The sequence below is a fragment of the Colossoma macropomum genome, unplaced genomic scaffold (genome assembly GCF_904425465.1).
Source record: "Colossoma macropomum unplaced genomic scaffold, Colossoma_macropomum, whole genome shotgun sequence".
NCBI classification, from domain to species: domain Eukaryota; kingdom Metazoa; phylum Chordata; class Actinopteri; order Characiformes; family Serrasalmidae; genus Colossoma; species Colossoma macropomum.
In genome coordinates this window covers 30588501-30603005 of record NW_023494802.1, presented here as the reverse complement: position 1 = coordinate 30603005, position 14505 = coordinate 30588501, and the positions used below count along the sequence as shown (strand labels likewise).

The following is a 14505-nucleotide window of genomic DNA, read 5'->3' as shown; positions in this document are numbered from 1 at the left end:
TGCATTTTGTTTTTTGTTTATTTGATGAAAAACACACATGAAATTCCCACCAGAATACTGTGCCATTGTTATTTCCATTATTGCTGATTTCGGAGCCCAAATTTCACCTTTGCAATAATACTAATTCAGGCCTCCTCTCTCTGATGTGTTAAGGATAGATTATTTTGAAATCTGATGTTCAGAAACATCACTGTGTTGCAGGTACAGTTCATAACCAGCATCTAACATAACCATCGCATATAAAAGTGGTGGGGTAGTGTGTGTGTGTGTGTTTTCTTCAGTCTTCAGGTTTGTCAGCATTAAAAGTGCAGGTTTGCATGATTTGGTCACTTTTCCGCAGTCAGTCTGCAAAAAGAAAGAGAAATTAATTACTACAAGAATGAAAAGAAAACCTTTCAATTCCAGATGTGAATCATCCCATTCTTTTGTGCAGTTAGTCTTGTGTTTTGCTTGCAAATGACACTTGAGACATGATGTTCTTTAGTTATAAACAAATTCACAGCATGACAGTAGCTGGAAATAATTTAGTTTTATCAAGAGAGCCTCACTACCTCACTTCAATAACTTAAAGTGGCACTTTGGCCCAAAAAAAAAAATGTAACCATGGCAACATCGTTAGTAAACATGCCTACTCACTCCTACAGTGGTGCTACAGTAGTCTCTAGAGTGAGACATTCTAGCTTAAAGACTAGAAAAAAACTATTCTGATGATGCATCTTGAAGGTGGAAGAAACTTTTGAAAAATTACAGCTGCTTAGGGGTCGATACTCAAGGGTGGGCTGCTTTTTCCTGCTAATGCAGGCGTATGTCAGATAGCTAATGTTACTGCTAGGAAGCTGCTTATCACATTGATTTATCAGCCTGGATCAGTGACTACACTAGCAGTGAGGATTCCTTTATGGGGGGACTCCTAATGGTCATGTAACATATTTGCGTAATGCATGCTGGGTACTATAGTAAAAAAACACTGAAGGAAGAAAACATCCTGACCTCTGTCAAATCAGTGAGGCTGAGGGCCGTCATGCTGAGCTACAGAATATTACATAACACAACAAATAACAAATGTTTTAGGCCGGAATGCCACTTTAATGTCCCTGCTAGTTTGCTTTGTTTTCCATGTAGTAACTGAACAATAAGTCAAGATTAGGTTAAGATTAAGTTTGTCTGGGAAAAAGAGACGCGGTCACAGAGCAATAATACAAATGAAATGAACAACAGCTTTTGTATTGACCGAAACTGCCAGAGCAACAAATCTTACCTCACTGTTCACGCCAATAAAGGCTTCCTCTCAACCAACGAAATTGATGACAACAAGATGGAGCACGGTGTGAGCAAACAGAAAGTCAGCGAAGGCTCTTTCTGGTGAGATGGATAAGAATTCAGCTTTGTTCTGTGGGTTGATCTGGATTCTCAGGCAAACTGAAAGAGAGGGAACCGAGATAATTGGTAAAGCGTTTTCTTTTAACCCAGCACAATTTCCACAATTCTCTGTTTTTTAAACATACATTTAATTTAATTAGTGCTTTAAATTAAGATGTAGCACAAAATGACCTCTCTTAAGCTTCTACAGAGCATAGAGCTGCACCCAGTGTCAGGTTAAAAATGGGCTTGTATAAAAACACTTAGGCAGCATCACATCATTGGAATATTACACCAATTAAGGATGAGTACGTCAATGTACTCATCAATTTTTTTTTTACCATGCAATTGTTGTTTCCTTTTCAGCTTAATAGCTAGTATTCTGGCAGCATTAGTGTAAGTGAATTATAAAATAATATGTATTCTTATATATTACAATATGTGTAATTTGTATATTTATTATGAGACCTGTTCTTTTAATACTGTAGCACCAAAATATCCCCCTGGGAATGAAGAAAGTACATCCATCTATCTATCGTACTGTCTTATACTTACTAGGTATCAGTCAGAATTTTCGAATATTTAAATAGTCATGAAAGTTTTTAATATTAAATCAGGATTTTGGGCTTTTAGGCTGCTCACTTACGTTACACGCACACACACACATATGAGATGTCTGAACTCTGGGCTCCACAAGAGGGCAGTGTACAGCAGTAGTCACCACCACCTCCTGGAGATCCACTTCCCTGCAGAGTTTAGTTTCAACACGCATTTAACAACATGTCCGGCCTTTTAACTAACACTTATGCATCTGATCTAACCAATCAAAGAGTTCGGAAAAAGCTGATCAGCCTGAGCAGGTGTGGCTGTTTGTAGTTGGAACTGGATTCAACAAGAAAGTAGATCTCCCAGACAAGGGTTTGTGACCACTGGTGCAGCGTCTGTGTCTGACGTTTTGGTCAGAGTTTTTTTATTTGTTTAGTCCAAACAAGGAAACACAGGCCGCATCTCAAAGCCAAGGTTGCAGCTGAGGAAAGCTGCATTTCTAGGCCATTACGTTACTGCAGGCTGTTCCATTTTATAGGATCCTTCAAATGCAGCAAAAAATGGAAGGCAGTGTTTGTCACCCAAAGTCCTTTCCATGCAGCGCAAAACCATTTGAAAAATGACAGTTTGCTGCTGCACCACTGTTTGTAATGAAATGTAAAGAAACACAAAATTTAATTGAATGTTTAAACGTAATATTTAGACGTGTTGCACTGCTTACGTCAGTAAGCCGCGATGTAATAGTACAGCCTGCTCAGACTGTCCGAACTACTGCAGCTGGCTAAAGGCTGCCGCACACTGGAAAAGAAGCTACAGGTTGCACCAGCAGGTTACCTGTAGACTTGGGTGGTGGGGTTGGGATGGATTGGTTGAGGTGGTGTTAAGATCTTCAAATATTTTTGAATAGTACTTTATAAATTTCAGCTCGCTGGTGTCACTCTCTAATCACCTCCACTCTGCCTGCAACTGTTTTACCTGATTTTTTACCATTATTGTCTTATTTTCTTTTTTTTTTATTATTATTTATTTGTTTGTTTGTTTATTATTCATATTCTTGTTCTTATTTTTAATTATGATTATTTTATTATTATTTGTCATTTTAATTAAATTTCAGTTTACTTTTTGATCTTATTCTTCTTTTATTTTATTTTGATTTGATTTTATCAACCTTTACATTATAGCTACATTTGAATTATTGTTTTATATTTTTTTATTGTACTGTTATGTATTTTTATTATTAATGTTTCATTTTTATACTTACCTGATTTGAGTATTTTTTTTATTAAATTTGAATGTCAAATTTGGCTGAAATACCCCTCCTTAATGTTTACCTATAATACTTGTAGTATTACGTGTAGTATCCTATAAAAACTACAGTAACTGTCCCAATTAACTATAAGATACTATAAGATTAATGTAGCATTATTACAAGGTATTTCCAAGTGAAACACACAGGAGGGTCTGTGAGAAAGCTGAGCGTATGATGATTGGTGGGGAGGGTGGGAGGTCGAGGTGAAAAATGATTTGATTGGTTAGTATTTTTTTCTCAGGACAAACACAACGACAAAAGACATTTTAGAGGAGGGCAAAAGTCATTACACAATCAAAGGGGCAAGTAAACGAGAACATTTAAATAATATGATGAGGCTGATTAATATGTAATTATCATTATAGTGATGAATCATGTCACAACATGTCACAACATTGTGGACATGGTCAGTATTTAAAACTTTACAACTGCATGTCTGATTAAGAAGAAAGCATGATTAGTCCTGTTTAGTTGGATTTAATGCAGCACAGTGTGCGAAATGTTGAATGCAAATAACTGGCTTCGCTCCTTCTGTACTGTTCCAACATTTTAGATGTCAGAAATAAATACTGTGACATATTGTGTATCATGAAAACTTCTTGAAGTGATGAATCATGCAGGATGTGATCGGGGACATGGACATGGTTTAGTCAGTTTTGAGATCAGATAGACTTTAACCCACAGGCTGGACACAGAGCACCACAGAAGCTTATGGGAGGCATCTCACTTTAAGTTTCACTAACTAACTAAATAAGAAACTGAATGCTGTTTGATGGCTCATGAAGGCCTACACAGTTAAGAAATATGGTTCTTGAAGGGTTCTTTAGTAAAGGTAATGGTTCTATTTAGAACCATAAGTTCCATATAAACCCATTTCATGCTTAAATGGTTCTTTTCACAGTGAAATGGTGCTTCAGATTGATGGAAAATGTATTGTATATGGATACAGACCCTTTTTGAAAATGGTTCTATATAGCACCAAAAGAGTTCTTCTATTGTTATGATGTCAAGTGTGTAACAACAGAAGAACACATTTTCAAGAAGAACCATATAAAACCCATTCTCCATCAGTCTGAAAAACCATTTCACCATCAAAAGAACCATTTAAGCAAGAAACTGTTCTATATAGAACTATGGTTCTGTATAGAGCCATTCCTTTTACTAAAGAACCCCTGAAAAACCCTCTTTTTAAAGAAAGTATGAGGGGTGATTTTTGAAGGAGGAGGTTTTTGTTTAATATCTTACATTAAGAGCATATATTTCACAAAAAGCCCACCAGGGTCGTTTTTATAAACGCTGAGAGCTGTAAGTACACTGCGCACTGTTCAGCTGGAGGCTGTAACTGGGCTGTTGTTGTGCTGTTGTGGTGCTGTTGTGGTGCTGTTGTTGTGGTGCTGTTGTGTTGTTGCTGTGCTGTTGTGGTGCTGTTGTTGTGCTGTTGTTGTGCTGTTGTGTTGTTGCTGTGCTGTTGTGTTGTTGCTGTGCTGCTGTTGTGCTGTTGTGTTGTTGCTGTGCTGCTGTTGTGTTGTTGCTGTGCTGCTGTTGTGGTGCTGTTTTTGTGCTGTTGTTGTTGTGGTGCTGTTGTTGGGCTGTTGTTGTGTTGCTGTTGTTGTGTTGCTGTTGGGCTGTTGTGTTGCTGTTGTGTTGCTGTTGTTGTGCTATTGTGGTGCTGTTGTGTTGCTGTGCTGTTGTGGTGCTGTTGTTGTGCTGTTGTGGTGCTGTTGTTGTATTGCTGTTGTTGTGGTGCTGTTGTTGTATTGCTGTTGTTGTTGTGCTATTGTTGTGCTGTTGTGGTGCTGTTGTTGTATTGCTGTTGTTGTGGTGCTGTTGTTGTATTGCTGTTGTTGTTGTGCTATTGTTGTGCTGTTGTGGTGCTGTTGTTGTGTTGCTGTTGTTGGGCTGTTGTGGTGCTGTTGTTGGGCTGTTGTGGTGCTGTTGTTGTGCTGTTGTGTTGTGGTGCTGTGGTGGTGCTGTTGTTGTGCTGTTGTTGTTGTGGTGCTGTTGTTGTTGTTGTTGTTGTTATGCTGCTGTTGTTGTTGTTGTGCTGTTGCTGTTGTTGTTGTGGTGCTGTTGTTGTTGTGGTACTGTTGTTGTTGTGGTGCTGTTGTTGTTGTGATGCTGTTGTTGTGGTGCTGTTGTTGTTGTTGTTGTGCTGTTGTTGTTGTTGTTGTTGTTATGCTGTTGTTGTTGTTGTGGTGCTGTTGTTGTTGTTGTGCTGTTGTTGTTGTGGTGCTGTTGTTGTGGTGCTGTTGTTGTTGTTGTGGTGCTGTTGTTGTTGTTGTGGTGCTGTTGTTGTTGTTATGCTGTTGTGGTGCTGTTGTTGTTGTTGTGCTGTTGTGGTGCTGTTGTTGTTGTGGTGCTGTTGTTGTTGTGGTGCTGTTGTGGTGCCCCTGACCTGCCAGGATGAAGGAGCCCACGCAGGAGATGAATCCGGACAGAAAGCTGTTGAAGGGAAACGTTCCGACCAGCAGGCAGTAGAGGAACTGCAGCGCTCCGGTCAGCAGGATATACAGCAGATACGCGTCCACCACCTTCAGCTTAGTGGACGTGCTCGAGTTATACTCCTCCAGAAACCTCGAAATGACCGAGACCACCGAGCTGGACATGCTTTACTCCTTCTTATTTTCGCGGAGGAAAGTTGACGTGTCCGTACGTGCAGCAAAAGCGGGCGTTACAGCGAAAGCGCTCCGCCGCGCTGCTAAGATCAGATAAACAGTTCCACAGGCACTTCTGCAAAGTGGAGCTCACACTGTTTAACGGTTTCTGACCGTCGATCAGCAAAGTTCCTCGACACTAGAGGACAGATTAATATCTGCGATTCTGCTCTGATCGCGGTCTTACTGCGGTAAAGCGGATATCTGCAGCTGATCTGACAGACAGACAGGAGTTATCGCTGGTCAGGGTGAAGTAAATTTGAGGAATCGAGAGAAAAGGAGGTATCGGTAGTCGAGTTAAACGAGCCTCTTCATGCTCGACACGGCTGTGGGCTCGGGGTTCTGTCCTTCAGCGCCATGCAGGAGGAGGGAGAGAGCGACGGGAGGTGAGTCCGCTCAGTGTCGACCAGACCGTTACGACCACGTTATAAACTCGACGGACCACAGCAGCTGATCAGCGGTCATGAGACCTGCGGGGTGATGTTGGAAACAAAAGGACGAGGATGTTTTTCTCTTAACTTTCTCTCTTTCTTTCTTTTTTATTTTTCCTCTCTTTCTTTTTTCTCTCCTCTTTTTCTCTCGTTTTGTCTCTCCTCGCTTTTCGATCTCTCTTTCTCTCCTATCTTTATCATCTTTCTATCTTTAATTCAATTCTATTCAAGATGCTTTACTGGCATGACAAATATGCTACATTTGTATTGCCAAAGCTTGCCAGAGATTTCTAAACAGAAATCAATGATTTAAGGTGAACATTAGATAAAAAAAAACGAAAAAAAACCTTTCATCTTAACATGTTAAACATTGCAAAATTGCTAAGTTGTAGAGCTGTAATTTTAAAAAGACAGGATACAATAAAAATAGAACAATAATCAATACATGAAAAACAAACGTGTATTCGTGCGTGCGTGTATATATATATGTGTGTGTGTGTGTGTGTGTGTGTGTGTGTGTATGTATGAGACAGAGCTGTCTCTGTTTTATTCAGTTCACATTGCTGGCATGTTCTTTTTTCCTGAGGCAGCCAGGATCTCCTGTGCCTGCCGGTCTCGACAGCCAGACTATGCTGACTGAGTCTGTACCTCGTCAGGGTGGTCCTCAGTCTCAGATCAGTCACTGTGCTCAGGTACTCTGCCACAGTGTACTGTCTTTTTAGGGCCAGATAACACTGCATTTTACTTTGTGATTTTGTTTGAGTTTCCCAATAGTCTCTGTATTTTTCTCTCAGATGTTCTGTAATTTGGTTGATTCTGATCAGATTGGTTGTGTTTTTCTGGTCCTGAGTCTGTTGAGTGTTAGTGAGTGTTAGCGTGTGTGAGTGTGTGTTAGTGAGTGTTAGTGTGTAGTTCAGGACCAGCTGAGTGAGGGGGCTGTTGTCTTTGCTCAACTCCTGGTACTGCAGAGCTTTATAATGATATGAGTGGGGATCGCTATTTTTCAGGTGCATCCAAAATTTGATTGCCCTTTTTTGTATTTTTATAATGAATGGTTATTGACCTAATTCTGCTCTGCATGCATTGTTGGTGGTGTTTCTGTGTACTTTTAAAATGTTTTTGCAAAATTCTGCATGCAGAGTCTTAATTGGATGTTTGTCCAATTTCTCTCTCTCTCTCTCTCTCTCTCTCTCTCTCTCTCTCTCTCTCTCTCTCTGTCTCTCTCTCTCTCTCTCTCTCTCTCTGTCTCTCCAAAATCAATTCAGTTCAGGATGCTTTAATGGCATTATTTATAATAGTGCATTTGTTTTGCTAAAGCTTACTGCTTAAATGCTCTCTCTCTCTCCTTCTCTCTCTCTCTCTCTCTCTCTCTCTCTCTCTCTCTCTCTCTCTCTCTCTCTCTCTCTCAGGGTGTCAGGATGGGGTTGGTGGCCCTCTTGGCGTCCTACATCTCTGTCCCTCCTGAAGCACACAGAGACAAAAATACTGGATCGTAAGTAGATACATAGTTCATGTGACTCTTACTTGTTATTTTTCATTCCGACATTCTGCATCCCATCATGCTGAGTTCACACACCTGTCTCACTCCGACAGGTGTTCAGAATGACCTGTGGGCTCGATTCGTCTCACTGCCCACTCAGGACCGAATCTGGACTCTGACCATAACCCATAAAAGTCTCAGGGAAGCTCCAAAACCATGTAAGGCTTCTTCTGCCAATGTTCTGTCTGTATTTACTGTGGAAGGGGAATCCCAGCCAGCGTCAGAATTCCAGCTTAACTCAGCAGTTAAGAGATAAACAAAGTCATTCAGAGTGGTTTGATAAGAAGCGCTTCATTCGGGAAAAACTTACCGAGTCAGGATTGTTCACAGTGGAGGGGATGGGAGCCTCTAAAATGCCTCTAAAAGCTCCCTCACAGAAAGTTATTACAAGAAATGGTTACAGAAGTTGCTACAAATGCATCTGCTGATGGTGGACTGGTACCTACAGGTGCTACGATGCATCGATGCATCATTTCACATCAGACCCCTCGGAATGAAAGTCAGCGAATGATGACAAGACGATTTTATTAGGAGTGTTTTGATTCTTGTCATCCTTCAGTGTAAAGAGGGTAAAAAAGGTTAAATTGATAAAGAGTCACTATTCTGCAGTTTATTTTATTTTTTTTGTTTATTTATTGCCAGTGTCGCCTTTTGTATTCAATAATATTTAAATACTAATCCCTCCCAACTAGACTAGTCCTATTTATCTAACTGGGACTATTCAAAGTCTTATATCTCACGCACTTGTATTTTTAAGTTGTCCGTATTAGATTTCTGTAAAACATGAGTCAAAAACATTCAGTAGTTTTCTTCCTCAAGGCGCTGTGTGACTCACAGACTGACAGTCTCATGACTTTTGATACTGTAGCTGAAGGTTTGCGCCAGGAAATGCTTCCTGTTTGTTACTGAAGTGTTTGATCTTAGCTTTGAAGACTGTAAAACATGAACGACAACAATCTCATCGCCTCGTCTGATTTAACGAACGCTCTTCGCAAATATTTAGTGCAAAACGAGCAGCACAAATCAATGCAAGATTTTTTTAGATCAAGCAGATTTTCACTGTTCATAGTGAATCGGTGGTTAAGGGGGAATAATAAAGATATAAACAAAGTCATTTAGAGTGCTCTAATGTAAAATGTGCCATTCTAGAGAAACAAGTCAGAATTGGTCAGACGTCAGAAGAGTTTAAGGCCTTTAAAATCTCGCCGAAAGCTTTTACTTGAAATGGTGACCGAAACCGTGTTTTACGATAGTTTTAAGTTTTCGGCCTTAAACATTTTTTTAAAAATGCATTCATGACAGAGAGGTACTTGCAGGATGTTGTAAGACAAAGAAAATGTGATTTTCATCAACATACATATAAACTCATAGAAGACACGTTTAGGTTCACTTGAGGTTTTCAATAGTAAATAAAATGGCTATATTTGCGTTGAGGACATTATGACTCCTGGTTCCTATCACTACCACTGTAAAGACATCTGAGTCTGCAAGTTTCTCTACAATGAAGCATTTGACATCAAACCACTCTGATTGTCTTTGTTTACATTTCAATGACGGAATTATGCAGAAATTATAAGAAATCATTGGAGTTCCCCTTTAAGGCCTCCCTTGGTGCAAACAAAACATTTAGTCTCTAGGAGGACATCAACAGTCCTGCTGTCTGCCTGACAAACGAAGCAATGTAAGCAAAACTATCAGCAAAACATCGACTTTACTTGAATATCCAAATGCAGACTGTTGACTCTTTTGGTTTTTTAACTCGGAACAACTTTTTACACTGTATCCTGTCAGTCATGTGACAAAGACCAGAAACATCTGTGACCCATGAATGATCAGAATTGATCAGAGTTGGAGAGTGAACTGAAGACAATGGTGTTCTCCCTCTTGCAGCGTCTCGGACTCCGCTGGTGATGGTGCATGGTTTTGGTGGAGGGGTGGGTTTGTGGATCAGGAATCTGGACCCTCTGTGCCGATCTCGGCCCGTCTTCGCCTTTGACCTGCTGGGCTTCGGACGCAGCTCACGCCCTCGTTTCCCTCTGGACCCCGTCCAGGCCGAGCAGCAGTCAGTCATCTCAATAGAACACTGGAGGCGGGCCCTGGGCCTGGAGAACATGATCCTATTGGGTCACAGTTTGGGCGGTTACCTGGCAACATCCTATGCCATACAGTACCCTGAGAGGTGAGGAGATTGAGGCCTTCTGTGTAGAGACTGTGCTCAGGTACTAATGCAGATGTTCGTCGTGGTTCATCCTGTGCAGAAGCGATATTATGTCTGTATTACAGTCTTATGTCAGACTAACCACTAGAGGGCAGTACATACTGAGTAATAGGTCAGTATAGAGTAAGTGATATAGGTGTGACACTCAGCCATTGGTGCAACAAGAAAGTGAAATGTGGGAGCATACAGTTCTTACTGTAATGCAGTGCAAAATATGTTAACTGTAGAAATGAACCAGTATGAGAATTGTGGGCTCATGCTGATATCCAATATTTCTCATGTATGAAAAGGTGCTAAAATCAATATATATAAAATAGACCACAAATGTAATGTAATGATATTTCAGGCTTAAACAAAGTAGTAAGCTGCATATTTTTATTTTTACACTGCGTTTTGGAACCAAAAACAAGTTTTCTTTAGGAATACAATTTTTTAAACAGTTCCAAAAGTATTGGCACCACGTTATTAGTATATGGTAACACCTCAAGAATAACAGCAGTCTGTAGTGCTTTACAAGCAGTGGTCCAAGTGTTCTCTTGTTGCAGCATTACAGACCACTCCTCCATGCGGAACATTTCCAGTTCCTGGATATTCTCAGGTCTCTGCTTTTGGGATGTTATCTTGAGGTTTTCATTAGGGTTCAAATCTGGAGACTGAGAGGGCCATTGCAAAACTCTGATTATGTTTTCCTGCAACCATTTCTGGGTGGATTTTGATGTGTGTTTGGGGTCATTATCTTGTTGAAAAATCCACCCACGACCAAGTTGGAACAGGCAGACAGATTTGGGCTAAAATCTCCTGGTATTTAGCAGTGTTCATTATGCCAGTGATTTTCACAACAATTTCACAACTGCTGGACTCCTAGCAGAAAAACAGCCCCAAAGCATCAGTGATCCACTACAATATTTGACAGTGGTGCTTTTAATCATATGCAGTCCTTTTTTTCATCAAACGTAATGATGGTGTGCGTCACCAAAAAGTTCAAGTTTTGTCTCATTTGATCTCATCACACAGTTTCATTTGTAAGTTCAATGATACTTTGCAAAATTCAGGTGCTGCATTTTGTGGCTTGTTCTAAAAAGCCCCTGCTGATGGAAGTTAAGTCTGACAGTGGATTTTGATACTTGGAAACCACAAGATTAAAATTTTGCAGTTCTGAAACTGTGATCTTCGGGTTTCTCTTTGCCTTCTCGCTGTACACAGCAGCAGTATGCTCGCGCATCTTCTTTTTGGCAAATTTTCAACTGTTCCATGCTTTTCAAACTTTTTCTATACTAATTTATTTACAGCCTTTTCTTAATGTGTGCAGGTCCACAACAGCTCTTTGCTTTTACTCGTGCTGATGGATGACAAAGGAATGTTACGTGTGTGACCTCATATTTACACCCTGAAAAAACAGAGACTAGGCACAATAAAAAAGTTTGTTTTCCCAAAAGATGTAAATTTCTTTGATTTTATTTAAAATATTTTTAGGGGTTGCCAATCATTTTTTTTTGAGAGAATACTCTGTTCTTAAATCAAAACTCTTGTAGGAATGAGTTCTGTTAGATAAGTGGAAAGCAGTTTATCCAAACATTTTTGAGGAACATGTCAATCATTATAAAATCAGTAAAACCACTTACAGCTAAATAGCATGCACACTATCATTTACTTATCTGTTTCTCTCTGTCCCAGAGTTCGTCACCTGATCCTTGTGGACCCCTGGGGTTTCTCACCTATGCCTGCAGAAGGGATGTCCAAGCTGGGCTGCCCGCGCTGGGTGGAGGGGCTCATAGCCGTGGCCTCCTTCTTCAACCCTCTGGCTGTGATCCGTGTCGCAGGGCCGTGGGGTAAGAGGCAGTGAGAGTGGATGGGGCTGTAGTTCGTTTGGATGAAAGAGTTTCACTAGGGCTCGACTGATAAGAAAAAATGATCACAAATACCGATTTAAAATTCAAATAACCAACAATACCCAAAAACTGAAAATTAAACAATATCCGAAAACTATAAATAAACAAGATCCAAAAATGAAACAGACTACAGTCATTTTAGCTGATGCTTCACTGACTGGTATGATTATCAGTCAGATGTGATTGTCAGTTTATTCCATATGGCCAGACATAGCCCTGTGTTCACTAAGTGAGTTATTAGCACCTAACATAATAAGGAATTACATTATCTGACAATATGACATCTGTCTTTCTTCTTCTCACCTTCTCACAGGGCCTAAGTTAATCAGTCGTGTTCGGCCAGACTTCAAGAAGAACTTTGAGGAGCTTTTTGATGATGACACCATTATGGATTACGTCTATCACTGCAATGCACAAACTCCCAGGTACAGTTCAGCTGATTACAGTGATTCTGCTCACACTGTAGATCACTGCATCATACATTACCAACGATGCAGGTTTAGTTTTTTATCTTAATGTGACAAGCCACTTTTTTATATGTTTTTATCTGTCACTTCTAATCTCTGCACCTCTTTCTGTCTCTGTGTCTCTCTCTGTCTCTCTCAGTGGAGAGGTGGCTTTCAGAGCTATGTCTAATTCACTGCTCTGGGCGAAGAGGCCTATGCTGGACCGGGTTCACCTCTTGCCTCCTGACCTTCCAGTGACTCTGGTGTATGGAGGGCAGTCATGGATGGACAGCAAAACAGGAGAGAAAGTGGCTCAGCTTAGACCTAACAGCTGCACTCGCACAGTGGTGAGAGAGAAAGAGAGAGATGCTAATGAGGGGAATGCAGTCATTGCTGTTGGAGCAAAACTCTGTACCCCCATTTTTGTAGTTTTCCATTTTTTGAGTCAATCAATGTAAGTCAGTGGAACCAGACTTTTCACCAAGTCTTTTCAGGTCATTTCTTCTGGTCTATGCATCATGAAATTTTGACACAATGTAAAGGGCAAGAGGCACTTTCAAATGACATCAAGAACTGAAAAAGGACAAAAATGGAGATATACACACACACACACACACACACACACACATATATATTTATATATATATATATGTGTGTGTGTGTGTGTGTGTATATTGTGTCCTGGAAAAATCTGACAAAAATATCATAAATAGTTTGGCTCAAATAACACACAAAACATTTTTTTAGCGTGTTCTGGCTCCTTTTTTTCTTTCTCGTTTATTTTTCAGTCTGTGAACTGTTACCTCCTCTTCTATAATGTCTCTGGATGCACTCAGGATGAGTTGTGTGATGTCAAGCATTATAGATTTTTTTTTTTTTTATTTTAGAACATTACTATAAATGTTTTTTTTACTAAAAGTACTTCAAAAATAAAATTTAAAGAAAAATAAGAAGCTAAAGTAGAAGCTGTTAAAACAAATTTGTTCTCTCATTGGCTGAGGAATTAGATTAGGCAACTTTCTGGTGGTTTGCAGGCCAGCTCTGGCTCACAGGCCCCAATTTGATGTTGCATAATTCACGCCCTTTAAACTCAACAGTTTAATACTGAATTCTGTTTCTTTCTCTCAGGTGGTGGAAGGAGCTCCTCATCATCTTTATGTTGATAAGTCTGAAGCTTTCAATGCTCTGGTGCAGAGCATCTGTGACGCAGTGGACTGAATCATGATTGTAAATGTGTGCGCTTGTACAAAAGAGAGAGTTTATTTCCAATACTGGGCTACAAAATTCACTTTTTAAATAAATAGTTTCATAAAATGTTTTTCACATTAATTATTAATTATTGTGTCCTGCAATGGACTTGCGATTTGTCCAGCGTGCATCCTGCCTTCCGCCAGGGATAGGCTCCAGCAGGACCCAGAAGGATAAGCAGTTTAGAAAATGTGTGTGTGTGTGTGTGTGTGTGTGTGTGTGTGTGTGTTTGTTAATTATTGTTGGAATTGTAGGCACATGGTAGGACTTCAAGAGTGCAATAACTACTGTTTTCTTAAAACTGGATTTGGAGGTCAGTGTACATTAAAAAATAGAAGTGTTCAAAGCGACATGCTAACGCTCCTCTAATGCAAATAAATGTTTTTACTAAATGTTGCAACTGTCAGCCATCATTAAAGTGTTTTTTCATTAAATTGTTTGTTGTTTTGCATGTTTATTTGCTGATACATAATGGCAGGAATACTGAGAGTATCAAAATTTGTGTGCAAACAGTAATCCTATGAAAGGATTAAGACTGATTTTTAACTAAAGCAGGATTTTTAAAGGAGGGACCATATCGTACTTGCTTAAGCAGGTTTATGAACCAAAAACAGTGATAATTCTTCTTTCTTCATGCTTTAGAATTGAACAGGCTTTTTGGGTTACTGTGCCTTTAAGACTGATATGTAAATGAGCTCTGTTCTGATTGCCCTGTATTCAATAAGCAGCGCACACTGAAACAGTCCTTATAGCTTCAAAACAATAGGGTGAGCTTAACTCCTCTAAGATAAATAAGGGGGTGCATGTAAATGTATTGCTTTTTGTGACATCACAAAAATTACGAATTCAAAATTAGCTGTTTTTG

The 14505-nt window shown here is 39.8% G+C and overlaps 2 protein-coding genes across 2 annotated transcripts; one reads left to right on the top strand and one right to left on the bottom strand.

Annotated features, from left to right (window-relative positions):
- LOC118822389 (dolichyl-diphosphooligosaccharide--protein glycosyltransferase subunit DAD1) lies at positions 1 to 5944 on the bottom strand. Its single transcript, XM_036591415.1, has 3 exons — positions 5610 to 5944; positions 1259 to 1419; positions 1 to 345 (listed from the first exon to the last, which is right to left on the bottom strand). Exons 1-2 carry the CDS (start codon positions 5818 to 5820, stop codon positions 1289 to 1291), a joined length of 342 nt encoding a protein of 113 aa, XP_036447308.1. The 5' UTR covers positions 5821 to 5944; the 3' UTR covers positions 1 to 345; positions 1259 to 1288.
- An 85-nt stretch (positions 5945 to 6029) lies between these two features.
- On the top strand, positions 6030 to 14074 carry LOC118822388 ((Lyso)-N-acylphosphatidylethanolamine lipase-like). The gene is made up of 8 exons (XM_036591413.1): positions 6030 to 6254; positions 7709 to 7791; positions 7893 to 7997; positions 9730 to 10018; positions 11732 to 11886; positions 12260 to 12371; positions 12553 to 12739; positions 13521 to 14074. The coding sequence occupies exons 1-8, from the start codon at positions 6226 to 6228 to the stop codon at positions 13608 to 13610; spliced, it is 1050 nt and encodes a 349-aa protein (XP_036447306.1). The 5' UTR covers positions 6030 to 6225; the 3' UTR covers positions 13611 to 14074.
- Positions 14075 to 14505: the final 431 nt, after the last annotated feature.